The sequence below is a fragment of the Vulpes lagopus genome, chromosome 6 (assembly GCF_018345385.1).
Source record: "Vulpes lagopus strain Blue_001 chromosome 6, ASM1834538v1, whole genome shotgun sequence".
In the NCBI taxonomy this organism is placed as follows: domain Eukaryota; kingdom Metazoa; phylum Chordata; class Mammalia; order Carnivora; family Canidae; genus Vulpes; species Vulpes lagopus.
In genome coordinates this window covers 35765932-35784914 of record NC_054829.1, presented here as the reverse complement: position 1 = coordinate 35784914, position 18983 = coordinate 35765932, and the positions used below count along the sequence as shown (strand labels likewise).

Genomic DNA, 18983 nt, shown 5'->3' with positions numbered 1-18983 from the left:
AGAGTCTTAACTGAATCTCTACAAGAAGCTAAGTCCTGAAACATCTCCTATTCTTTCAAAACCATCCAGTATTTTCTCAGAGATAGAACTGAGGCCAATCTAGCTCTTTTCCTTCAAAGGTTAGAAGGTAAAAAAAAATAAATCATAAGACCCTGATTCAAAATGGCCCACTAGGAATCATTATGAGTTTCTCTCAGTTTTGACTACCCATTTAATTGGGATGGAGGTTGAAGGGAATTGGAAGAGGCCCCAGGAGTTACTCATTCTAGGCCTCACCCCTCAAAGATTCTGTTTTAATGGGTCTGGGGTGAGATCCAGTCATCAGTACTTGTTTTTAAATCTTCTGAGGTGGTTCTAATGTGCAGCCAGAGTGGAGAAGGACTAATCTGCTGCATTAATCCCCAAATACTGATGGCTGCAATAGAATCCTGTCACGAGTGTCAAAAAATGTCAAAAATACAGATTTCTAAATTCTAATGCAGATGCACTAAATAGAATCCCTCAGGATGGAACACAAAAATACAGTGTCTGAAGGAAAATTCCATACTCACCCAGGTTTGGGAAACTGACATAGTACTTTGCTACTCAAAGTGTGGACCAGTACCACCTGTAAGATTGCTAGCAATGCAGACTCTGGGACCCACCATAGACCTCACAAATCAGAACCTGCATTTTAACGAGATTGTCAGGATGAGTCTCAAGCCCATGAATGCACTCATCTTATGCATTCTTTCTTTCTTTTCATGGATGGGAAAGCAGGCCATGGAAAGGTGAAGGACTCCATGCACACAAGAAAGGAGTGCTGGGAGACAAACACACAGCCAGGCCTCACTGTCTAAGATTTTCTATCCTATCACAGTATATTTCTGGGTTGCTATCTAAGCTTTTGTTTTGCTTTGTCTGAATATAAAGGAAGCAGTTCCTCTTTAAAGAGCCATTTTTTCAGATAAAATTGGAAAATAACCGTACTCTATGCCACTCATATTAATCCCATTCTTAAAGAAGATCATATACAAATTATGAGATCAATAGTCCTGACTGATAAAAATCTCTTGAAGAAGAAAAGCTATATTTGGTCAATGACAATATAAAAGCATGGAAGATATTGCTTCCCTTCCTACAGCAATTCCAGGAAAAAGTGTTTTCCTTTGAGCTGCTCCAACACAATCTGTATCTGGCATGATTAGACAGATTTTGTTTTGTTTTGTTTTTATGAAAACTATACCCTTCTGTAGTCTAGAAATTCTATGGACATTAACAAGTTGAAACACCTTTTGGGGGATTAACACACACTCTCTCTCAGTTTCCCTCCTTCCCTCTTCCCTCAACTTTTTCATGCAAGTACCATAGAGAGATGAATTTCAGAGCACTAGCACAGAGTTTTCAGATATTTTAGGAAGTGATGAGACACATGAAAGAATTCTAGAGTACTAAGGAAGAGAGGAAATATCAAGTGGGGGTGAGAACGGGAAAGCACTTTAGAAAAAGAATCCAGAAACACTGAATGAAACACTTTCACTAATACATAGTTTTTCCAAGGTCAAGAGTTGCCTCTGGGGACAACTTACAGGATTTTCTCTCTGATTATGTTCATTTAGTCTTATCTTTGGACAAGAACACCACCCAGAAACCAGCACTGTTATTCTGAAAGCCTTACAATCCCAGGACAGAATTCCTCCAAAAAAGATGTTCAGTGCAGGTGGAAGGTCAGGAAGCTAGCTGAGAGCCATTTCAAGCTGCTCTCCAGATCCCCTGGGCCTCTGTGAAGAAGGGCTGAGCAAAGGTACTCATAGCTCCAAGCTGCACCTCACCTTCCAAATCTTTTGATTCAAAGAGTTAAAGAACACATGTTCCAAAAATCAGTGACCTCAAAGAAATGGAAAAGCATTTCATGTTCAGATTGGAAGAATAAACATTGTCAAAATGTCTATACTACCCAAAGCAATCTATACATTTAATATAATTCTTATCAAAATATTCCCAGCATTTTTCATAGAGTTAGAACAAACAATCCTAAAATTTGCGTGTAGTCACAAAAGACCCCAAAATGGCCAAAGCAATCCTGCAAAAGAAAAACAAAATTGGGACATCATAATTCAGGATTTCAAGTTATGTTACAAAGCTGCCATCAAGACCATGTCTATTTGTTCATCACAAGTGTTTGTTGAATGATCGAATCAAATATAAAAATTCTGATTCCTATTTAAAGTCATATAATCAACAATTATTAGAACAATGCTAAATATTGTCAAGAATTATAGATAAGGACCATGCTAGGTAGTTTCCTTCAAAGAACTGACAATTCCATATTTTTTTTAATATTTTATTTATTTATTCATGATAGACATAGAGAGAGAGAGAAAGAGAGAGAGAGAGAGAGGCAGAGACACAAGCAGAGAGAGAAGCAGGCTCCATGCCGGGAGCCCGACGGGGGACTCGATCCCGGGACTCCAGGATTGCGCCCTGGGCCAGAGGCAGGTGCTAAACCGCTGAGCCACCCAGGGATCCCCGACAATTCTATATTTAAAAAAAAAAAATCAAAAAAATAAAAAATAAAAAAAATAAAAAAAAAAAATCAGGTGTCCCTGAGCAGACTTCCCTGCACTCTGGAAACTTGTAAATTTAAATCATGGGATCTATATTATTTTTTAAACTTGTCTTCTGGGTGAGTGATATCTATAGATAAATTTAAGCTTCATATAACAGTAACCCCAGAACAATCCCTTGAAGCACATATAGCACACGTTATTTGGGTTAAATAAAATTCTGGCACAGATGGCTAAACAAAAGCATAAATAACTTATATGTCATACCCACATTCACAATATTGATTTCTGGTAGATGCATTGCTCACTTCCACTAGGCAATAACAGAATATAAGGCTGAGGCTGGTATCTTTTCTGTTTTTACAAATACACCTTTACCCTACAGCTCTATGGCAAGATAGCATGTGTGTGTAGACACATAAACTTTGTACATTCGACAATGAGACTAATTATTATATAATAATATTGGCAACATTAAGCAGACCATCACTGTGGGAGTTTGAAATATGCAAAAAATATCTGTTAATTTATTCAAACTTGTTCAGCTGTCATCAAAGATAAAAATATGCCTCCACTTTTCATCTCCTTCAAGATCAAAGGTACATTTTTAAGTTTCTGTGTTTCTTTGATGGCATTAATTTCAACGTTTTTCCAACTAGCCAAAGTGGTTCAAAATGCATGATTCTTTAACATGTATTTCTGAAATTCTAATGAAAAGAATAGTAATTTTGCTAGAGAAAGTATTTCTCCACACACCCAAAAAGAATGTTCAACAATTCAAAATTTCTACTTGTAATAGTTGGTATTTTGCTCTTGAGAAGATGGGTTTCTTTTTTTTTTAATTTTTTTAAATTTTTTATTTATTTATGATAGTCACACACAGAGAGAGAGAGAGAGAGGCAGAGACACAGGCAGAGGGAGAAGCAGCCTCCATGCACCGGGAGCCCGAGTGGGATTCGATCCCGGGTCTCCAGGATCGCGCCCTGGGCCAAAGGCAGGCGCCAAACCGCTGGGCCACCCATGGATCCCCGAGAAGATGGGTTTCTAAAGAGTAACTGGTCAGAATTATTAGAAGCAAAATGTAACTGCAGTAACAGTTACATAGTCTTGAAATATAACAGAAAACCTTCACCCTGATGTAAATGATGACAAGCTTTTACTGAATTTTATTACAGTGAAATTTCTTAAAATACCTAAATCCATAAAATATTTGCTAATTATATAATCTTGGATAAAAGCTAAATCAAACAAAAAGTGGTTATGGGGGGGAAAGTACTACATATTTAATGTTTAAGCATCTTTCAATCCTACAAATAAACAAACCTTGGTTTTACAAATGATCTGCATCTGTTCTGAAGGGATTATATATTTTCTTTGGAGTTAACCTTTTAAGACCATCAACAGTAATGGCTAGATAACTAATGAAGAATTCCAATTAAAAGGTGAGACCAACTTGCACACCTGGTAGAAATACAGAAGTGAGCTTTTCTGAATGCATTTACAATCTAATTTTCTAAAGCATGGTTCTATGTTTTTTTCTACTATCTATGCATAAGAGCTAATTGTGCAAGGGAAAAATACAGATCACAAATTCAATTCATTTCTCTCCTTTGGCCAGATTTCACTGGGCCAGTTTCAGAGAGGCTGACATTTCTGCCTTCTTCTTCAGCCTCAGCAAGCACTGCCAGCTACCGAGCTAAAGAGAACTGATGTTTTTTTGGCCCTAAATAGTAGTTATTTGTTGGAGGAAGGAATGGTGTTTGTTTGGGGTTTTGTGGTTTTCTCAAATTAAGTAAGCCTTTGGTCAAATGAGTACAAATGCTTTAAGCTCATATTCAATTTATGACTTAAAATGTCAATGACTTAATTCTTTGGTTTCTTCAAGTTAAAAAAAAGAAACATAAAGAAAATCTCCCCTACTTTACCTTATCTAGATAAAATAGGAAAAAGTGAATATTTAGTAAGCTTTTACTATGATGAGGTACAGGAAAAGATCCACTACATTTATGACTCTGCTGAGTCTTTCCACTGACTTGCAAGGTGGCACTTATAATCCTAGAGAGGCCCAGTGTTTCACCGTGGGTAGGGGCTACAGCCAGGACAGTAGTCTGTGTCATCAAGACAAATGCCTTTGCTCTGCGAAGAATTCTGTTCTCTGAGCCTTAGAAATGCCCCCAGAGAGTCTCAGAAAGATTGCCCGCTTACTTTGACTGTGGTTGCTCTAGGAGAGAGAAAGACTGCTTTAGAAATGAATAAGGACAATGTACTTTCATTCCTCACACAAAGATAAAATATTTTGTTTCTGAGCCCAGTTAACAAAGCAGCTCATTTTTTTCCACCTATAATTCTTTATTTGGACCATAGTATTTACATATGTTTGCTGCATATGATGTCAGTTGTGAATACGTTTCATGCCCTGACATCAATCAGTATAGTCAACCGGCATGAATTTACTTACTCTGCACACAGCACTTATAGGGGGGTACAAAAGAAGTACATGGCAAAATTTTACCTCCAAGGATTGATAACCTGGTTAGGAAGCAAGAGCAATATTATACTGAGTGAGAAGCCAAAGAAGACCCTCAGATTTCTAGACTAAAAGACCAAAATTTAATTTTTTTGAGTGTAGCTTACACACAATGTTGCATTAGTTTCAGATGTACAATATAGTGGTTCAGACTCACTATAAGTTAATGCTATGCCCACCACAAGTGTGGCTACCATCGGTCACCATGTAACATGGCATGTTACAATGCCATTAACTATATTCCTTATGCTTGTAACTTTTATTCCCATGACTTATTCATTCTATAACTAGAAGCCTATTTATCTCCCACTCCCCTTTACCCATTCTGCCCATCCTTCCAACCCCCTTCCCTCTGGCAACCATGAATTTGTTCTCTAATAACTTACAGGTCTCATCCCGCTAAAAGTCTAAAATATTAAAGACACCTTTGACAGAGATGGGGAAATAGCAAAGTAAATGAGTTTGTTTGAAGCCAAAACTAATAATAAATTCAATTCTGGCTGCAACTGGGGTTTAGATTACTTGTGAGAAATACAAGAAGAGAAATGCTGTAGGCCATCGGAAACACAGAACTAGGGCACAGAGAGGATAAAGTTTAAACTATGACAGAGGACAAGCTTGCTTGAAAAAGGAGGGTGAAGATGTATAAGAAAAATGCTTAAAGTTTGAACCTGGAAGACTGTTTATTCTTCAGGAGAGGGGAGAGGAGGAGAAAGGAGGGACAGGGCAGGAAGAGAGGAGAAAGGGAATAGGAAGGGAATAGAAAGTGAAACTAGGAAAAAGGGCCAGAAAAAGTGCAAAGTCATGAAAGACAAGTGTGTGGAGATGGTAGCGGAGCATAGTCTCAAACCCTGCAAAGTTAAAAAAATATGGACAAATAAAAGACCTTTGGATTCACAAGAATGCTCATTTGTAATCTTCTAGGACATTTTGACATTATGGTACAGACATAAGTCATTTGAAAGAGTCACAAAAAGAAATAGTGACCAAGAATTAAAGACATCGACTACAGATGGTGCATTCAAAGATTTAAATATCTAACTGACAATAAAGTTATTCCTGTTAGTTAAAAGCACTGATATTGATGTAGTATTTGTTATATGCCAGACACTGTCAGTACTTTGTATGTATCACCTCATTTAATCCTCACTCCAACACCATAAGCCAGGTACTCGTATTACTTGTCTTTCACAGAGGAGAAAACAAGGTAGGAATAAGTAAGTCATAGAGCTAGTAAGCATTAGACCCAAGACTCTCATGCAAGCCTGCAGAACCTATGCCTTCTAACCAATGCTTACACTGCCCCTCACAGAAAAATATATATATTTTTTATTGTTGTGTTTATTATGCATCCTCGGTGTTTTCATCTGTACCTAGCACATAGGAGGCACTCGATAAATTTTTTCATTAATGAATTATTAACTAAAAAGAGTATAAGGGTCAAGCAAAAGGAGGGGGTCCATTTTTAGGGGACTTTATTCTGGGACCATTTAACCCCTTTTGAAGAGTTTCTCTATTCTCTCAATGTATAAATATATGAAAATAACCTTATTGTGCTTTAAGTTACCTCTGAATAAAAAATATGCCCGCAGACAGAAGAGATTAAGATAAAGATTAACTTCTCCCCTCAATCCAAGTAAGTTGTTTGATTTTCTGTCAAACTTGGAGATCTGAGGCTGGCCCTGCCATCTCTAAAAAGCCAAAATCCATTTTCTCTCTTCTGTGGGGTACTGTACAGAACTGCAAGCTGCTTCTCAAGGCAAATCTCACTCAGAAGATACTTAAACTGGTAAGGATTGATTCCCAATGATAAAACTTGCCATCTCCTGACTGTGAAATTATTTTTTAAAACATTTTTAACTAGAATCTACAACTTTCTATACAGTTCTTTCTTATATAAAATAGTCTAGCTTTTTTTTTTTTTTAATTTTATTTATTTATGATAGGCACACAGTGAGAGAGAGAGAGAGGCAGAGACATAGGCAGAGGGAGAAGCAGGCTCCATGCACCGGGAGCCCGACGTGGGATTCGATCCCGGGTCTCCAGGATCGCGCCCTGGGCCAAAGGCAGGCGCCAAACCGCTGCGCCACCCAGGGATCCCCAAAATAGTCTAGCTTTTAAACCCTTAGAGAAAAAAAAACAAAAGGAGTAGAAAATATTTTAACTGTATATCAAGTTGGAATAGGAGATGAGTGTGAGATCACTTAGTGTTCACCTCTCATTCTCTCATGAGTCCCATGTGATTTGCCCCATTCAATGCAACTTCCGCTTTCAGATATACCCATTGACTTAATATTTTAAACTATGCAATCACTTATACAAGCTTACATTATAGATTTAATCAGCACTGTTTTGGGAAAAATCCAATTATATACTTGTTCAATTTAGGAGACAAAATCAAAAAAGCATTTATTCAACTAGTACTTGGTGCTATGCACTCTTGACAGTGGAAGATGTAGAAGTATATGTGAGGTATGACCATTATGGTTAAGAAGCATAGTTCATACAACATGTTCATGACTTTCTAATTATATGTCATTACCTCTAGGAACTGCTATAGCTGTGCACCTAAACTCAGATCTCAAGCTCCAAACCTTTTGAAATCAATAGGACTTGGTACTTAGGATTTATATTTCTTTAATGGGACCAGACCCTTAGAAACAAAAAAAAATCTGTTTCAATAAAATTTCAAATAGCTTTTCAACTGCTCTTCCTAAGTTTTTTTTTTTTGCTCTTTAATTAATTTTTCTATCTTTTCCATGTGAAAAAGTAATGTATCACAAAACTACTATCTAAAATAGATACAAAGATTTCTCTTTATTAGTAATAGTACCACATATAACCAAAAACTAAAATAATGTCTAAAATACACACTGATTTATGTGACAATATTATCATTTCCACCATTCAAATATTCCAAGATTAAGCATTTCCAATATTAACTTAAATATTTTATAAAATGAAAATATTTACATGATTTTTTTAGTCATTTCTTAGCAAAGATCAGGAGTCATGCCATATAGTATTAAGCTAAAGTATTTGGTGAAACACAATGAGGATTTTTTTAGCTTTATTGAGCTATAATCGGCAAAAATTGTATGTAGTCAAGTATACAACTTGATAGCTTCATAAGTGCATACGCAGTGAGATGATTATCACAATCAAGTTAATTAACATATTCCTCACCTCACATAGCTTCTTTTTCTTTTGTGTATGTGTGACAAGAACATGAAATAGGAATTTTAAAAATTCTACTGTGCTATTGGTAAAGGAAAATTTTTTATAAATGTCCATTTCTTACAGCACATCAAACTACTTCAATTTCCACAATAATAATACTGGTTTGAATTGTGATTTGTTATTCATGCTTATACGATTTCACAGCATATCTCTTTTATTCATAAAGGTGCTATATGGAATATTTTAATTTTTCTAGTTAAAACTAATTTTGTTTGGGACATTTTAAAGCATCTCCCAATATTTGGTTTCTAACCCTACCAAAAAGAAAAAATCCTGAAACCAAGATTCAAACTTGCTGGTTGATAAGAAACAAAACCTCTTAAAGTAATATCTCTAACCATACTCAGGGGAACGTTTACTAAGTTTGGAGAACTTCAGAGAATATTTGATCAAGTATTGTATTTCATTTAAAAAGTTTGGATAACACGAAAATACTAGAATCATATAATATCCCAGGAAAATAGCTATAAATCTGTGAACTATTTTGTAATAAAATCAAAGCACTGGGGACACCTGGGTGGCTCAGTGGTTAAGCATGTGCCTTCAGCTCAGGGTGTGATCCTGGAGTCCCGCGACGGAGTCCCGCTTCTGGCTCCCTGCATGCAGCCTGCTTCTCCCTCTGCCTATGTCTCTGCCTCTCTTTCTGTGTCTCTTATGAATAAATCAATTTTTAAAAAATCAAAGCACTGTCAGGATCTGATTTTACTTCACTGATTTAATGAGCTACATCAAGACATCTGGTAGAAGAAAAACTTTGTTGAAATAGACAATATATATGGACACTATTTATATGGCATTTTCTGGCATATTTTATATGGCAAAACTCTGTATTTCATATATATCACCACCACACTGAAATGGCTTATTACAATAAAATTTTGTTTATCTGATAAAGTAAATATTATGCTAGTCTAAAATATATTTAAATATATTTCTTTACATAAACTGTTTTTATTAATATCCAATTTATTTAGTCACAAAATGTTGGTCGCCATCAACTAAAATAAAACTGTAAAAAAAAAATAAAAAAAATAAAATAAAATAAAAATAAAACTGTAATAATTAAAAGAAATGAATACATTTTTTCATTCCACTTCCATATATGTCTTCTATTTTAAATATTTTTTCCAAGATTAACAACTAACTACATTGATTTTAACCTCCAATCAAACTGGAGGAAAATCACTGAAATAGAAAAAAGGAAAATTCACCTGTGCCAGAACCTATAGTGACCTCTTGTGGTAAATACTATTTACAGAGCTTTGGAGAACAATACAACCTTTTCCTAGGCCAGACTCTGGAGAACATAGAAGTATTGTTCCTCCATGCTAGCAAACAGTCATTAACAATGGAAGTATAACACAAATATTAACTGAACCCAAGGATTTCTTGTTAGAAGTCTACTCAGTCACTGACCATTAAAATATTCATAGCTACTTTCTTCTATTAAAAAATATAGTGTCTTACATGGCTTTTTCAGTAGAGTATTAAAAGGATGGCAGCTGGGTATGTGGAGTTCTTACATACCTTACTTCTGAAATCATACAAAAGATAGCCAAAGAGGACAATTTCTAGTGAAGGCAAAGGTGAACTGGGATAAGCAGTGTTCTGGTCAGAAAAGCATTGCTATTTATTACATAACACAGTGTGGGCTCTAGAACAAGAGACAATCTGCTGGTTTATTTATAAATATAATTTAGGAAGTGATCAGTATAATGTCAACATCCTTGATGTATTAAAAGTAAAAGTGATACATTGTAAGACCTGGGCTAACCAAGGCTTCAAACACTATGTGGTTCTATCACTGTTTCCTCAATAGCAGCTTAGATGTGAAAGAAAATCTTTCAAGAAAAAATATCAAGAAATTTATACCAAAAAAAATCACATTTTCACCATTTCTATTTACATCCGGGTACTACTAAAAAGGTACTATACTTTTTTGTTTTATTTTTAAATAACTAGTTCTCTATTTCTTCTCCTATAGGTTCCCTTTTATGATCTGTTTTTATAAATGTTAATTATAAGCAATTTTTTTAAATTGTCCTGTAAAAGATGACTGAGTCAATAAAGTGCTTATACAACATAAATATCTCAAGCTAATGGAAAATTGAGTATATTGAACTTCTTCTCTTGCAGGGTAAGTGGTTGAAAAAATACTACCTTTTCTGTTTTCCTGAGTCCTTTTTTTTTCCTCTAAAGAGAAAAACATTTCCAGTTTTTCATAAATGTTTAAAATATTAAAAAACAATAATCAAATTATAATAAAAGGATATTAAATTTGGTGTGTATAATATTTCAAAATGGCAACCTAGTTGACTGTCATGGAAACTAATCATTTCTGCCTATTTGTTAAGGAATTAAAAACCAAATACAAATAAAATGTGCTACCCAAAGACATAGTCCGGTTGAGGGCCTTGGAAATGTTTTGTGTTGTTTTGTTTTGTTTGAATCTAAAATTTCACCTATAACTCTTACATATTCTTGCTTTCTTTCAGGTATTTACCTTCTACTCACAGGTTTACTTCTCCCGACAGCCCAATGTACACTGATGAATAGCTTGCATCAGTAATTGAAATTTAAATAAGGGAAGATAGCCTAATAATGCGCCAGACTCCAATTCAGTCAACCAGCACTCTGGGCTGAGGCCCTCTATGAGATATTTCACAGATGTAATGAACTCATCACATAGTTCCCAAACTTTCCATTCCTAGCAACTTATTTTGAACCTCCTGGCCAAAAATGTATCTAAACCTTGCTATTATACCTATACATTGACCTTTACACTTCTTAGACCATAACTACTAGAATCACATGTTAAGAATTACTGTAATTCCTTTTATTTATCTAAAACTGATCTTGCCCTTTATCTTAAAACTAAAAAGAGGAATTCCCTACTTGTATCATTTGGGGATTCGGCCATAAAGTATGTTTGTATCCAATCTACTCAATGCCCTTCATTATTTTGTTTTATAGACTTTGAATCACTAGTAACAATTTTAAATGCTTCTCCACATCAGACTGAGTCAACCAAACAAGGAAAATAAAAATCCAGTCTCAAGAGGTGTAAAGTAACGGCAAGCAGCAGCTAGTGCTACTACAGGGCACAGAATACAGCACTGCTCATCTGAGGAATTGCAACTGAAGAGTTAGGAACTTTATTAGGAAGTTCTCCCATTTAAAAGCTACATCCAAATAGACCACACTTTGTGCTCTTTTGTTCCACATCATCAAGAAGTTCTCTGATGGGTGTCTAATTGGCTGAGATTTCAGTTCATTGGTAATATCCATGGACAAATAAGTGCCTGATGCTTTTTCTTTGTGTCCAATCCTCTTTCAAATACGATATCCCTCCCTTTTTGCATCTCTTCCTGTATTTCTGTTACTTTCCACATCTCCCTTTTGCTCTTGTGTGTGTGTGAGAGAGAGAGAGAGAGAGAGAGACAGAGACAGAGAGTTTTTCCCAGTACCTCCATCTTTGTATCTGGGTAGATAGCTGTCTGTATGTTTATTTGTGTACATCTCTCTGTATAAATTTCTATTTCATATGACACTCACTAAGAGATCTGATCTTCTCCTAAGAAGAAAATGATGCTGTATCAGAAGGAGAAGCATTTCATGGTGTAAAGGTAAATAGGCAACCCCAGCCTATCTTTCTTCACTTTCTTTCTTTTCCACTAAAGCCCTGCCAACACTTCACTTTCAATGTGGTTAAGTTAGTGAATAATGAAATCTTCACTGTGACAAACCTCATCCATCTGTGAGAATCCTGAAGGGAATTTTCTCTGTTAGTCTCAATTAAACAATTTCTCAGAATGAATTTTTCTATTTCTCTGCCAAATTATATAGAAATGGCAACAACTGTGGGATACTCCCACATGAATGTGCAGACCAATTTAATACTATAATTCTCAATTTCTGGGGTTCTTCCTGTAAAAGTAGTACCGAGACTTTCTAGTTTCTACTACCTACACATGCACATATATTTACCTCACATGACCAACACATTTCAAACAAGGCTCAGAGTTTTGAGCAGTGGCATTAAAAGCTAGCCATAAGCAATGAGAAGTGATATTTTAACTGCCAAAACAGATAAATTTTCATTTGCATGTGGTGTTGCTATTCATGGAAAGAAACATTAAACCAATGAAGCAATTACACACATGAAGTGTCAAAAAGATAAGACATTCATTAATTTGGATGGTAAATATAAAATAGAATAACCAGCATAAGCAGACATTTCTAACTCACATTAGGGTAAAGTCTTAATTTCCTAGGATATCTTCAATAAAAGATATTCTAAAAACTGGCTCATAGGTCCAATCCATAGAAGAAGTTTTGACCAAAGATGCTTTATTAGTAAATTTCAGTCAAGGAATTCTCATCTTCTTTCTGGTTATCATATAGAGGAACAGAGAGTCTATGGGTTTTATTTTGTAAGGCCTTCAGTGAAAAGTTCTCTCAGACCAAATTGCATGGAGTTGAAATAACCCAAGAAGATAAGAAACCTGAAATAAAATGTTTGTATCTTAAATAGTTGATCCCAAAAACCTTTAAATTTCCCAAACGGGTTATTTTAATAGTAACATACCCTTGTACTCTAGATCTTCACTTAATACCCGTAAAGGTAATGTATAAATAAACATAGAAATTGCCTACCATTGTGAATTTGTATTTTATATTATCATTAAAAAATCAAAAACACATTGAAATCACACTGGAATGGCTAAAAATATTATAGTTTTTAAAATTAGACTAAGACTAGTTAGCTACTTTTTCAACTAAAAAATCTGTTCTAGGCTTGTATAATACCAGGTGTTGACCAAAGTGAAAGAAATAAAGTCACAAGCTTCAAATTAAAGCCAAATATCACATCAGAGATTTATGAAAAATACCTTGGTACACTAAATATAGATAGTCCCAAAATCGGGGGAAATATTTGCAAGCTTAGTTTTAGAAGAGACCCTAATCTAAGAATTAGTATAATCTAGTCAACCAATTCAGGGTAAGCATAATTATATATATATATAATGTATATATGTATATATACATTATATATATATATACTTTTTTTTTTTAGCGTGACCCTCTCTCAGCTACTAGGCAGAGGGCTTCTTGAGAAAAGAAGTGTCTCTACCATTGCTTTTATCCAAAGGACTCCAGAGAGTGTCTGTTGTATATGGCACCCAAATAAATATTGTTTCAATGAATGAGCAAACAAGGAATTATGGAAGTGCATAGAGTATTTCCATTGCTCTACTATAATTAATACACCAAAATATCTTTCTTATAAGTCTCCAAATAAGAGATCTCAAAAATAAAATAACAGGCCTCTGAAGGAAAACACTTCAAAGAATACTTCACATATCTTGCTTATAAAATTGGAAATTATGTAAAAGAATTAAAAAGACATGAAAGATGTAGAGTTCAGGAACATGCAAAGTTTATAAGGTCTTAAAATGTGAACTATATAATGATCCCTATTCAGAATATCTTGGAGGAAATGAATTTATAAATGCTTGGCATTTTAAAGGCTCTTTAAGGCAAGAAAACCTTACAATCAGTAGCAAAGTGGGATGGCATTTTTAAAAATTCTTTCCCCAGTTACTTTTAAAGCACAGACGTACTGCTTCCCTTTTACATTTCTCATCTTCAAGTCAAATCAAATATATCATATAGATTAATACAGACTAATGCATAATGAAAAAAATTTTAAATAAAGAAACTTTAAACAGGAACTTAACCACAGTAATTGCCTTCCCATTTTTTCAAGTACTGACTCAATTAGGTTCAACTCCAGCTACTCTTCCCAGCACAAGGGTCCTTTCGGCAATGCTCATTGGGCCCAAAAGCCATTCCAGAGACTTAAATCTTATTAAGTAGCCACTTTCACCGCCATTCCCAACTTGAGGGAAAGCCTTCCACTAAGATTAACTCTAAGAATCTGATCAATCCCTGAAGTCCGCTTGGGGGGAAAAATGTGGGGAAAGGGTGAATAAGAAATGCATCCCTCATCAAAGCAAAACTCAACTTTATTCTCCAGGTGAACCTACACCCTACCAGCACCCTTCCCTTCCTCCCGTTCTGGGCTCTGGACAGGTGGGAGGGAGGTGAGTATGTCTTGGAGAGGGGATGCAACTAACTTTCCTCCACCACCTTATTCTGCTCCCCGCCCCACATCAGGGCCAACTGGTAACTGAAGCCACCAGGTAGGGCTGTCTGCATCCCCCTCCCCCTTAGGAGAGGGGTGGGATGGGGAGGACGGGGGGCGCGCGTGGGCAGGATGGAGGTGGGGGTGTTCTGAACTGCAACTCTTCTTACCACTGGAGCGCCTGACGATGTTCTCCAAAAATGTGTTCTGCGGTGCCACCAGCCCTCTCTTGCCCCCCGGCATCCTGGGTCTGGAGAGCGGCGGCCAGGATCCGCGGCGGGGGAGGGGGGGATGCAGGAAGAGAAGGTGGAGGAAGAGGAGGAAAAGGTGGAGGAGAAGATCGAGCCGAAAGAAGAGGGGGCGCGGCGGCGGCGACGGGGTCCCCTGACTGTGTCTCCAGCCCGACCCGGATGAGCAGCTCTGGGGAGGAGGACCAGGCAGTTCATGGTAGTAGCGCTCCCCCGGCCGCCGCTGCCCAGACTGTGGCGGTGCCGCACACGGGGCTCGGGAACTGCAGGCTCCGCGGGGCACAGTGCGCCTGCGCCGCCCCCGCTGTCGCTGTCCCGCCGGTGCTGGTGCTGAGGCTGCTGCTGAGGCTGCTGCCGCGGCGGCGCTCGCCCGGGCGCGGACTCAGCATTTCTCCCGCTGCCCCGCGCCCCGGGGCCGGGGGGCGGCAAGAGTCAACTCAAGCCGTCGCCCCGCCAGTCCCTCTCGGTCCAGCTCCGGACCCCCCCGCGGAGCCCTCCGCGCCCCCTGCCCCCGCGCCCACCCCTCCCGCGCGGCCGGATCGCGGCTGCCCAGCGGCGCCCAACTTCAGCCGGGGCCGTGCGCCCGGTGGCCGCTCCGGTCTCCCCGGAGATCCCGACAAACGTTCGCCGTCCACTGGGGCCGCGGGGCGGGCGAGGAAGCGAGGAGCGAGCGGGATGCCGGAGGCAGCCGCGGGCAGTCGGTCGGGCGGGTCACATCTCAGCTTCTCCCGCGGGGTCCCGAGCCCCGGCTGCTCGCGGAGACGCGGCTTCGGGGCGGAGGTGTGGGTCGGCTCCCGCTCCAGCTGAGGCTGAGCGCCGCGCGGGGACCGGCTGGCGGCGCGCGGGGACGCAGAGCAGCCACCTGACGCTGCTACCGCCCCCCTCCGGGCTTGGGCGCCCGAAGCTCCACACCGGAGCTGGCGCCACCCGCCCTGCCCCACGCCCAGGAGCCGGGGCCAGCTAGGGTCTGCGCGCAGGGCCGGCGCGGGAAGGGCCCCTGCGCCCCGGGCTGGAGCTGGCGCGCGGCGGAGCCCCCCTGGGCCGCGGAGCGCGGGGTGAGCCGCCAGCCCCGCCACCCGGGTTAAGTTGCGGAGAAGGTTTCACTCAATGCAAGGAGTAGGGGAGGAGGGTGCATAATTCACACCGGAGAGAGGGCGTGCAGCGGCAGCAGTCGTGCAGGAGAAGACAGTAAAAGCGGGGGGAACAACGCAGCGCGCGGTGGGGGCGGGGCAGGGGAGGCGGGGAGAGGGGCAGATGGGCAGGTATCTAACAACCCTCCAGCCGCTCAGAACGGGGGCGGAAGTGAGACCTTTAGAATACAGGGGCCACGGAGAAGGGACAATGGCACTAAGCGCGGACGGAGCGCGGAGGCAGGAAGGAAGAGAGGAAGCTCACGCCGCTGCGCCTTCTTTTATCCAAGGCGGTGGTTCTCAAAGTGGTCCCGGACTGGCGGGAGCTCCTAGGAACTTGTTAGAAATGCAAAATGTAGGGCTCTACCCCAAAGCTAGGTAAGTAGGGACGCTCGGGGCGAGGGCCAGCAATCTGTTTTAAAGAAGCCCTCCGGGTCAATGTGACGCGTTCTCGCTCAAGTTCTCAGAAGCGCGGATCGAAGGCTTCCCCTCCGGCGGCTCCCCTGGGCCTGTCCAGAAGGAATGACTGCTAAACAGACAAGGACTAAGAACAGAAAGTGTGCGCTGCGGCACAGTCAGAAGTCAGGGCGAAGGACAGTGGTATGGGGGTGTCCCCTTTCGCTGGGGTCGTAGTACGCTAGGTAACCAACCGCCTTAGAAATGGTCAAGGCTAAGTTGCTGTGAAGCAGCAGGAATCCTCAGGTTGGGGTCCCAGGAAACTTCTGCTCAGCTCCTGCCTTGGGCAGGGAGGAGAGAGGGAAGGTGTCTGGCTTTGCTTAGAAGCCCCTAGATTACCAACGACTGGCCTCGACTTTGGATCACTCTCTCTCCAGAGCACGGGGGCGGGGCGGGGGGAGGCCATTGTCTGTGACCGAGAGACGTATAAATACACAACCAGGATCCAGGTTATAGCCTAGGGTCACTTCTTGCCTCTCTTCTCTGAAATTTCCACCCATTTGCCCAGTGCTGGCGGTGGCTGAGCAAACCCAGAGGGTTGACGCAAGACAAAGAGAGCAGTTTGCTCTGCTAGGATTCCTTCTGCAAAAAATCAAGAGACTGTGGAATAAAACTAGGCTATTTTAGCTTTCTACTCAAGTACTGCTGGTGGTGCAAGTTAATTCCCCTACAGCTAGAACGTCTTCTAAATACATGGGGGTGTATTTAGTTAAATAACAAGAGACTCAGGCACACATTGGATCCTTCTAATCTGCCTGCCACCGGCAGGAGTCAGAGATGCTGCTGAGGTTACAGCTTCCTCACTGCAGTTGCCAGGGTGTGTGTAAGCAGCAGAAGTGGAAAGGCGTTCTTAAACACACATGACTGGCTTCCTCCCTCCCCCATGGGTCTTATATAACTTGTGTTTGTGGGGACTAACCTAATGTACAGACACACCATGGTCCTAGACTAATGAGACAGTCACAGATTGAGGTGGTAACAGACAGACTAGTCATATATATATAATTTTTTATATTTTATATATAACATGTGTATATATGTATATATTTCATGTATTGCTATCCTAGACTTCTAACATGATATGATAAATCCATCATCATCATTAACAGGAAATACTTCAGATCTATATGTTCTTTTGCACATCATCAGCTGCCCACATCTCGCCTCTGGGTATTGATATAAAATCTCTGTTTCCCAGCATTTCCCATCTAGTATAAATATCCTGTGTTCCTAATCACTCCTCTGTGGGTGTATTAGCTCACACTTCCCAAAGAGGAAACTCTTTTGGACTCCATTAAGAAGCAGTAACACAATTACTGGTAGAACTTCCCATTTATTTCCATCTGCAGATTTAATTAAAATGACATTTCTCTTTTCTTCTTTGTCCTTAACTGTATAGCATTATAACTTTGGGGTTATTTTAATCATTGTAAAAAAATGGTAGTTATAAAGTCTTAAACTTTTGGTTTCCACACTTTTCTTAATCTTCTAGTTTAAATTTCCATTTTACCCAGGAAGAAACCAAGACTCAGAGCCTCAGAGACATGGGGTGCCTAGCCCAAGATGGTACAGTGCTTTAGAGGCTGCACTGGGCCTAGAAATCAAATCTTCTAACCCTGTAGCAAGAGCTCCTCCTGAATAATAGATGTGGCTGATAGAAAATAATCTGCTGTTGGGTAAGTACTGGTAACGATAAGCAACATCCAGTGATCTCTATTGCACCACTGATTTTGCAGCTCTGGAGAGAAGAGAAACCCCTGGCAACAATTTGCAACAGCTCCAAATCAAAATAGAGTTAAGGAAAATAGAGTGGCACCGTACGGACTGACTAGCCCTAAGGAACGTGCTGCCAGATGTCAGCAAGGTGCCAATACAGCATTTTAAAAGTGTTTTGCAGACACAGTCCATATGTTGTAATCAAATTGCAGGATTTAACAGGTGAGAGAGATAGGAATAAAGAAGCTTCAATGTCACACAAAGGACTTCTTCTTGTTTGTTTCATTGCAAAGATTCCATTTTGAAGCAGGATCATTTGTTCCTTTTCTTTCTTGAGGAGTTGTCATTAGAGTGGTGCTATCTGTGAGAACCAAGAGTTCTGATGCCCAGAAGTGTTCGCTGATGCCCAAGTCACAGCTCTGAAATGAATGGATGTTAGCTGAACTGCAGGTGCATTCCAGTTTAACAGCAACCAACAGAAAGGTGAACATTAGAAATCTGATATATTAAGAGTGGTGGTTTGTAATTACTACTGGTTCACTGAAGGATTCTTTCATCAAGCACCCTTCTTTGAAGAACTTTTAAATGCAGTTTATTTGACAATAGTGTAATTCTATGTGAACTCTCAGAAAAGCATTAGAAATAGGTCCAGTCTGACTTGATGTTGGACTCCTTATGTGAAAATCGCTTACCCGCTACTCTCTAGGGGAATGATATTTCTCCCCATCTCAAAGTTTTGTTTCTGAGATAACCATAGCATATGTCTAAGGTCAATCTGGGGGTCAGGAGCTCTGATGGAGGAAACGAGGCAAAGAAGAAAAAACGGGGCCAGAGGCTGCCCTCCATCTTGGCCTCCAGAGTTGGTATCAATAGCAAGAGAATCAGTCCCAACCATTTTCTGCTCTTAAACCCATTTCCCAAGTGTCACTCTCTACTTCCCCTCAGAGCCCTGCCCTAGCTTTAGCACTGAAA

At 39.8% G+C, this 18983-nt stretch overlaps 1 protein-coding gene across 1 annotated transcript in view; it reads right to left on the bottom strand.

The window, feature by feature from the left end:
* The window catches only part of KCNH5 (potassium voltage-gated channel subfamily H member 5), a 276403-nt gene extending 261308 nt beyond the window's left edge, over positions 1-15095 (bottom strand). The window contains exon 1 of the mRNA XM_041759197.1: positions 14632-15095. Coding sequence (XP_041615131.1) covers positions 14632-14704 — 73 coding nt within the window. The 5' untranslated portion in view covers positions 14705-15095. The remainder of the gene's footprint in view (positions 1-14631) is intronic.
* Between the last annotated feature and the right edge of the window lie 3888 nt (positions 15096-18983).